General features: G+C 30.4%; 1 protein-coding gene across 1 annotated transcript; it reads left to right on the forward strand.

Annotated features, from left to right (window-relative positions):
• The first annotated feature begins 2,164 nt into the window (after positions 1 to 2,164).
• Positions 2,165 to 5,425, forward strand: LOC131624485 (ubiquitin-conjugating enzyme E2-17 kDa-like). Its single transcript, XM_058895428.1, has 5 exons — positions 2,165 to 2,248; positions 2,389 to 2,468; positions 3,333 to 3,460; positions 4,861 to 4,965; positions 5,070 to 5,425. Exons 2-5 carry the CDS (start codon positions 2,399 to 2,401, stop codon positions 5,211 to 5,213), a joined length of 447 nt encoding a protein of 148 aa, XP_058751411.1. The 5' UTR covers positions 2,165 to 2,248; positions 2,389 to 2,398; the 3' UTR covers positions 5,214 to 5,425.
• Positions 5,426 to 9,670: the final 4,245 nt, after the last annotated feature.

Raw genomic sequence — 9,670 nt, forward strand, 5'->3', positions numbered from 1 at the left:
ACTTTTGTTTAAAGTCAACACTTTAGTCCAATGACTCTCAAGTAAAGAATTATGGTTTATGACCATTGGTGACTTAAAACATCTCAGATGATGACAACTAATACAAAAATATCTCATGCCTTATCAAGAGGACTCAAGACTCTTATGTAATAAAGTTAAAGATAATGTCAAAACTTGAAGCTTCAGAGTGTGAAAGAGAAGAATTATGAAAGTTCGTCTGAGTGATCAGCAGGGCCGTCTCAGAAAATTTAGAGGCCCTATTCTAATTTTTAAAATTAATCATTTTAAAAAAGAATATAAAAAAATAATATGTTGTATAAATTATAAATAATATTAAAATAATTATTTATATATTATATTTTAATAATATATTAATTGTGGATATTTAATTATATATATATATATATATATTTTTTTTTTAAATGTTAATTTTAAAATATTTAAATGTTTAATATGAGGTAATGAGTTGTTAATTTTAATTAATAATAAGCACGTAGCCGCTTGGCACATAGTTACCATTTGCTGTAGTTGTTTATAATTTATAAAAAAAAATTTGAGGCTTCGATTTTTCGTCGGCCTTATGCTACGGGTCAGGTTGCACGAGTTCAAATCCGGCCCTGGTGATCAGTATATTGTAAAGGCACAAGGGCGTTTATAATATTAGTATGGCTAAAAGACACACACTTAAAAAATTTATATATATCTAAAAAAATATGTGTTCAAACAAAAACAATCATGTTCAATTTATGAATATCGACTTTTGACAGTTAAGTTAAGACTCATAAATAGGGGTGGCAAAACGGGCCCGGCCCGTTGGGCATGCCCGTTTTACCCGCACTTTAGTGCGGGGCGGGCCAAGGTTTTAGGCCCTCACCCTCTAATGTGACCGCCCCGCTCCGCCCCGTTTTCAACGCGGGCTTTTGCGGGCATGTGCATTTTCATAAATTTTTATGTTTTTAGGCTTAAAAGGTGCAATGCCCGCGGGCTTTGCCCGCCCCGCCCTCACTTTTTTGCGGGGCGGGGCTAGGTTTTAGGCCCGCATCTTTAACTATGCCCGCCCCGCCCCGCCCCGTTTATTTGCGGGCTTTTGCGGGGCGGGCTAAACGGGCGCGGGCATGCCCGTTTGCCACCCCTACTCATAAACCATACATTTTTAATAATTACAAAATTATTCTAAAACTAATTAGTTGATATATATTTTTAAAAGATTTTTTTATACATATATTTGAAGTACGATAAAAAGTTTTTCCAAAAAAAAAGAAAGCATTCACAATTGAATTTATTGATTTAGATTTTTATTACTTTTATCTTGACTGTTTTTACATTTAAAAATATATATTTAATTTATTTCATGTTAAAAATTTAAATTTTATTCTTTCTTAATAGGTAAGAAATGTTTTCCTAAATTTAAATATTAAAGAATATTTAAATATATTTTATTTTGATAGATTTTAAAACAAGGGATAAAATGGTTTTGTAAAAGTAATTTTTTAATGAAAAATAAAAATGCACAGTTTAATGTATGAGTCGTGAAATTCTAATAATACATATCAATTAAGTTAAATATGTATAAATTTTTAGTATGTAATTTGTAAATAAATTATTAATATTTATAAATTAATAATTTCTGAAAAACCATTATATAATTTATAAAATATATATTATTTAGCATTGATAATAGATTAGTTAAAATACTAAAAAATTTAAGTATCATAAATTATTTAAAAATGCACTGATTCTTATCTAATAAAAATATATCACTCTGTCATTTAATATAAATAATTAAAAAAATTTAATCTGATTTAATAGAATAAATATTAAAATTGTGAAAGATTTAATTTATGCATAATCTTTTTATCTTTTTAAAACCTTTACAATCAAGAAAACATTAAAATTGTGAAAAAAAAAAATAAGAATTTTACTAAAAGTTAAAGCTCTAGAAGTTAAAAATAATATTATATTATTAAAGTGACACTTTTTAAAAACTATGATCAAATTATATAATAAGATAATAGAAAAGATATTTGACCATGGTTTTTTTATATTAATTTTTGAATATAGAATAAAGTTGCTTATAGGTTGAGTGCCAAGTAAGATAGTGCGTGGCAAAGAAAGCACGAGTTTTATGCTTACTACTCACCACTATATAAACGCTCCTTGTTTCTCATTTTTTTTCACTCTTCAAAACGCACAACCCTTTTCTGTTTCATCCACCGAAAGCCCCAAACCCTCTCAAACCCTAGCCAAGGTGAGTGATTCATCTTCAACTTTCTCGCACTGTTTCTCTCATGTTTCGATTTTCTGATTTTTGAATATGATTATTTATACAAAATTTGTGATTATATTGTTTACGTAAACCTATGATTTTTTTGATGATAATGTGATCAGTGTTGACGAGATGGCCTCGAAGCGGATCAACAAGGAACTGAAGGACTTGCAGAAGGATCCTCCTGCTTCTTGCAGTGCTGGTATTTTTGTTATGATGTTTTGCCTTTGATTTATTGTTTCCTCTGTTTTATTTGGAATTTTTTAGAGTGATTTTTGAATATATATATTTGATTTTAGTGAAATGTTTTGTGTTTTTGGTTAGAGATTAGATTTTGAGTTAAACCATGGATTGTAATGGATTAAGAAAGAAATTTGATAGATACGGAAATAATGATGTTTTGATAGTTGATACTGTACTTCATTTTAAATATTTTTCTTTCGATGGTAAAATTTTAACCAAGTTTTATGATAACTTTGATATGCCTATTATGTACGCACGCACAAGGTTTTTAAAAGAAGTATCGGTAAAGGTTTTTGTGATTTTGGTCGGCACGTATACTATTGCGGTGAATAGTGGTGTCGGTGTCGGTCGATACTGTTTTGTCTGCGGATTTTTTTAAACCCTATTCACCCATATATGTATATGCATGTGTGTATTGTATTGTATGCATATATAAGATGTTGTCTGTGTTGGTGTGTTTTCATTTAAGTGTGTTTGGATTCACTTTTGGGAGAGCCGAAAGTGATTATGAAAACTTAATATTGATTTCGGTACGTCTGAGGTTCTCGATTTTGATGTGTTTACTGAACCAAGATAAAGTGTATGGGTGTGTATGAGTGCCCGTGGTTATCCCCATCTTCTTTTAGAACTAGAAGTAAATCAGAGAAAATTGAAAAAAATACGTGTTACACATTAAACTATGCTGCAATCAATAGCTTTTAATTTTTGCTTATAACACAATGCTAGTAAGAATAGGACCTCTTTAATTATTCTTGTTTGATTAATACCTGTCTTAGTACCACTTGGGCTGCTAATAAGTATTGTTTTTAATTTTTATGGTCAGGCCCTGTCGCTGATGACATGTTCCATTGGCAAGCTACAATCATGGGCCCAGCAGATAGCCCATTTGCTGGAGGCGTGTTTCTTGTGCAAATTCACTTCCCTCCTGATTATCCTTTCAAACCACCCAAGGTAAACTCAAATTCTGCTCTATGCAAACTTCTTACAGACAGATTTTGAACTATATATCTAGGAATTAGGTATACCCTTTATGCAATAACTTTACTTTTATGTTAGCTACATTTCTTTTTTGAATTATGTTATTATAAATTTCACTTTAGCCAGCATATAGCAATAGGAATCAATATATAGTGATGGATTTAAAATCTAGAGTCTCCACAAATCTTTTTGCAAGGATAAATGTTGTATTGAAGTTGATGAGCAATTCCACAAGCTTTTAAGAATGTAGTGCATTACATCTCAATAGTAGTGGATTGGATATTTGTTGCGAATTTGTGATATTACAATGTTGTTAAAATCGTAATTTAAGTAGCTAGATTGTGTGATTTCACAATTCTACACAAGCAGGGGCAGATCTTCTCTATGATATGTGGGAACTATGGCTTCTCCAAACTTATTTTTGCACTTCACACACACACAATTATTTCTGTTTTAGTACCAACTCTTGCTAGTAGTGCATCAGTACATGATATGCAGCCACCACGTGTTATGTTTGATTCTGATGTATGTCGTTTTACTTTTAGCCTTCACCCCCCTTTTTTGCAAAAAAATAACACCTAATAGTAAAAACGACAGATTCAAGCCCCTATTCTTGCAATAATTTTTATAGCAATTAACGCCACATCTTTATCAATGCTTAACGAATGATGTTTCATGTGTCTCCCTCAAAAAGTCTAGCTATGCCCTGCCATTGTACATACTCCGGTGCATAATCTTATTCTGCTGAGGTCAAAGTGAAATTGCGAAAATATCTTAAAATAGTGAGATTGTGGTCCCACGATGTGGTGATCCCACGCATCTCTTTAGCTCTCGTTCTATTCGTCTTCTCCCATTCGGTCCCTGCCGTTTCTCTGTTTTTCCTTTCACATTCTTTATTCAGCTGTCCAGTCTCTATTGTGTGTTGAATCTCTACTGTTGACGATAGACGACTGATATAGAAAAGAAATCTAGGGTTACAAGGTCGTCATGATGTTCTGGTTAATGATCGAGGTAGAAAAGAAATCTAGGGTTACAAGGGTTATTATGATGTTACCGTATACGTCCTCTTCCACAATATTTGATATTATATATTTGATTTACTCATCTGATTGTCTTGTTTTCTCCTCCTTTTGTTTGTAATATTGGAAGTCAGTTACCACAACATGTTCCTACAATCTTTGTGCATTGAAATTCTAATCTTTAATCCACCCTAATTATAGGTGGTTAGTTGTTTATTATAGAGACAATTGCTGCAAACTTTTTTCATTTATTGTTGATATATAGAATTTGATATGAGGTGAGCTTTAATTAGCATCTTTAATGATTTCACTTTGTGGGAGTGTTTGTGTGACATTGATTATGCATATGTTCAGGTTTCATTCCGCACAAAGGTTTTCCACCCTAATATCAACAGTAATGGTAGCATTTGCCTTGACATCCTCAAAGAGCAGTGGAGCCCTGCTCTCACAATATCCAAGGTAATCTTACTACTGTATCCGTTTATATTTAGCGTGTTCTAAGTTTATATTAAGTGTGTACTACTTTCTTGGAAGAGAAACTAAAACATTAATTTTATTTGTAGGTGCTACTGTCCATTTGCTCTCTGTTGACAGATCCCAACCCAGATGATCCTCTTGTCCCTGAAATTGCCCATATGTACAAGAGTGACAAAGTGAAGTATGAGGCCACTGCTCGTTCATGGACCCAGAAATATGCCATGGGTTAAGGGATGGCTAAGATATTTTAAATTTTCTCTATAGAAGTAGTAAATAATAAATAGTCTTGAATTGATCTAAACAAATGTGATACTCTACTCCCCCTTTCTGCCAACTTGAACTTGATCCGTGCAGTATTTTGGAAAGGCAGATTTGTGTTATCTGAAGTTTGTTTATGAACACAATTGGCTATTGGCTTATATATTTACATCTATTTTGTCTAGTCTAGTTTACATTTTGTGTAACATTTTTTTATCTCGGCCAAAGTAGTTTACGAAAAAGGCAGTGAACTTAGATGTTCAAGTTAGTCATAGTTAAGTGAGATGAGATTTTTAAGGGTAGAATAATATGTATATGATTTTTGAGGTTTTGTTAAGTCTAAATAGGGGTTTTCAAGTTTTTTTTTTTATAATTTTTAGAACCTTATATGCTTTTAGATCCCTTATGATGATTCTGATTTGGCCGTGGTTTTTTTGTTGAGCCTTTATAAAGTGGGTGTGTCATGTCAATTTCGCCATTGATTATCTAGGTTGAGAAAGAGTAAATCACTTTCAATATTTGTTATGGCCTGGTGATTCTAGGGTGAGAAATTCTAAATAGATGTGTCAAAGAGGAAGTGATACAAAAGGGGAAATACAATTAGATTAGATTCACGTGTAACCCGAGAATCAGACTAACTTAGGTCTTATAGTTGACAAAATGTAAGTGTAATTGAACCACCAAAATTTGTTTGGATGTTGCATTGCCAGTAGAGGACGACTGTTCGGGGAAATGATGTTAGAAACTAGATAGTTGAAGACTATTCTATTAGCATATTTGCATTTCATTAATACTTGAAATACAGGTGGTGGGTTTGTACTAAATTGGGAACAAGCTAGGTTTGAGCGCCTTCATTGACTTGTCTCTAAAAGTCCAACACAACGACTTAGACCCAAGTTATACCTACCACCCCTCATTTTACATTATTTGCAAAATACCTTTGACACTATTTTATTTTTTTCTAAAGAAAAAAATTACTGTTGTCAAAATCATAAAAAAAAAACAAATTTCCAGTACCGCAGAGTAGATTTATGGTGTATCTTTTTTTGCTGATACTGAAAATTCTTTGTTTTTTTATAAAATTTCGGTATTCATTTACCTGAAATTTCAAAATTTCTAGTGCAATTTACCGGAGATTTTAAAAAGGAAATTTTAAAATTTCTAGTGCGATTTATCGGAGATTTTAAAATTTTTGGCAATTTTACAAAATTCATTACCCAGTCTCGGAAATTTCACAAACTTCGGGTAGGAAACCAATATCGAAAATTCTAAATTTTCGGTGTGCACCATAAATTTTTTTAAAATCTAAAATTTCCGCTATGAAAGATGAAGTTTTATATCTTTGCAGTCCTGAACCTGTAATTTTATAAACTGAAGTCACATCGAAAATTTGAAATATCCAGTATTTTTCATAAATCGGATATTTTAAATTTTCGGTATTAATTTTGACTGTGGCTACATATTGAAAATTTTAAAGTTTTGGTATGTAGCATCAGGCGCTGTAAATTGGTAAAGTCAATACATTTTTTGATATTTATGTGAAATTTCCGGTACAATATTGAAAATTTCAAAAAATCCGAAATTTTTTAAGAATAATTTGATAAAAACACCTTACTTAAAGAGGTGACATGTATAAAATAGGGGTGGTAAGATAAATTCTCCAACGTAGAGAACTACTAGTGTCTTGTCTATGTTGATGAATAATAACGTCAAATTACGAATTGTCTCATAAGCTGAAGGGGTGGGTATAGTATACTTACAAATTATTATATCTTTAAAATCTGAAATTTTCGGTGTGTACCAGAAATTTCTTTAATACTTGAAATTTCCGGTGTGGCAGATGAAGTGCAACTAAATATTGAAAATTTTAAATTTCTTGCATGTAGCATCTGACGTGGTAAATTACTAAATTCAACAAATTTTTTGATATTTATATGAAATTTCCGATACAGTATTGAAAATTTCAAAAAATCCTATATTTTATAGAAATAATTTGATAAAAACACCCTACTTAAAGAGATGACATGTATAAAATAGGGAGTGGCAAGATAAATTCTCCAACGTAGAGAATTACTTGTGTCTTGTCTACGTTGATGAATCAAACTACGAATTGTCTCATAAGCTGAGAGGATGGGTATAGTATACTTACAAATTAGGAAGGTGTATCATAGATCTTTATTGGTTTTCATTGTTCTTATTATCTTATTGCCGTCAATAAGACAATTTCTCTCTGCACTTATATACATGATCACAGATCCGCGGTGAAAACACTTGTTTTTTTTAAATGGTGATTTCGGATATGCATATCCGAAGATACCTATTAAATTTTTGGTATGTAGGATCAGGCGCGATAAATTGGTAAATTCAACAAAATTTATAATATTTATATGAAATTTTTGGTACAATATTGAAAATTTCAAAAAATCCGATATTTTATAGGAATAATTTGATAAAAACAGCATACTTAAAGAGGTGACATGTATAAAATAGGGGGTGGTAAGATAAATTCTCCAACGTAGAGAACTACTAGTGTCTTCTATGTTGATGAATAATAAGGTCAAACTATGAATTGTCTCATAAGCTGAGGGGGTGGGTATAGTATACTTACAAATTATTATATCTTTAAAATCTGAAATTTTCGGCGTGTACCAGAAATTTCTTTAAAATCTGAAATTTTCGGTATGACAGATGAAGTGCGGCTACATATTGAAAATTTTAAATTTTCGGTATGTAGCATCAGACGTGGTAAATTGGTAAATTCAACAAAATTTCTGATATTTATATGAAATTTCCGGTACACTATTGACAATTTAAAAAAATCCGATATTTTATAGAATTAATTTGATAAAAACACCCTACTTAAAGAGATGACATGTATAAAATAGGGTGTGGTAAGATAAATTCTCCAACGTAGAGAATTACTAGTGTCTTGTCTATGTTGATGAATAATAAGGTCAAACTACGAATTGTCTCATAAGCTGAGGGAGTGGGGATAGTATACTTACAAAATTAGGAAGGTGTATCATAGATCTTTATTGGTTTTCATTATTCATATTACCTTATTGCCGTCAATAAGACAATTTCTCTATGCATTCATATACATGATCACAGATCCGCGGTGAAAACACTTTTTTCTTAAAAAAAATGGTGATTTCGGATATGCATATCCGAAGGCACCTATTAAATTTTTGGTATGTAACATCAGACGCGGTAAATTAGTAAATTCAATAAAATTTCTAATATTTATATGAAATTTTGGGTACAATATTGAAAATTTCAAAAAATCTGATATTTTATAGGAATAATTTGCTAAAAACACTCTACTTAAAGATATATAAAATAGGGGGTGGTAAAATAAATTCTTCAACATAGAGAACTATTAGTGTCTTGTCTATGTTGATGAATAATAAGGTCAAACTACGAATTGTCTCATAAGCTGAGGGGGTGAGTATAGTATACTTATAAATTATTATATCTTTAAAATCTGAAATTTTTTGGTATGTACCAGAATTTTTTTTAAAACCTGCAATTTTCGGTATGGCAGATGAAGTGCGGCTACTTATTGAAAATTGTAAATTTCTGGTATGTAGCATCAGACGCGGTAAATTGATAAATTCAACAAAATTTCTGATATTTATATAAAATTTTCGACACAGTATTGAAAATTTCAAAAAATCCAATATTTTATAGAAATAATTTGATAAAACATCCTACTTAAAGTGGTGACATGTATAAAATAGGGGGTGGTAAGATAAATTCTCCAACGTAGAGAATTACTAGTGTCTTGTCTATGTTGATGAATAATAAGGTCAAACTACGAAAGGTCAAACTACAAATTAGGAAGGTGTATCATAGATCTTTATTGGTTTTCATTGTTCTTGTTATTTATTGCCGCCAATAAGACAATTTCTCTATGCACTCATATACTTGATCACAGATCAGCGGTGAAAACACTTTTTTTCTTAAAAAAATGGTGATTTCAGAGAAGCATATCTGAAATATTCTAATTTTTACTGTGGGGATTTTTCGAATATGTATATCCGAAATAATCAAATATTTATTAAAAAATTAAAATCAAGGTGAATCAATATAATTAATAGTATAATAAATTACATTAGTCAAAATATATCATTATAATCAAGATATAATAATAATAATATTAGCCTAATAAATATTTAAATCAACATATAATTTTTACATAAAATTAACTAAAGAAAATTTTTACAAGATTAAAATTTATAATTAATTTAAGAAAATTATTGAGAAAATAAATTATTTGGTTTTTCTAGATTTTAGCTAATAATATATACTTTGTTTGTAAAATTAATTATAAAATATTGTATTTTTCAAAAAGAAAATTTTGCATTAAAAATAATAATTTTTAAATTATTAAAATAGTTAAAATAAATTATTTTTAAATACAATTTTT

The sequence above is a fragment of the Vicia villosa genome, unplaced genomic scaffold (genome assembly GCF_029867415.1).
Source record: "Vicia villosa cultivar HV-30 ecotype Madison, WI unplaced genomic scaffold, Vvil1.0 ctg.000131F_1_1_1, whole genome shotgun sequence".
Lineage (NCBI taxonomy): Eukaryota > Viridiplantae > Streptophyta > Magnoliopsida > Fabales > Fabaceae > Vicia > Vicia villosa.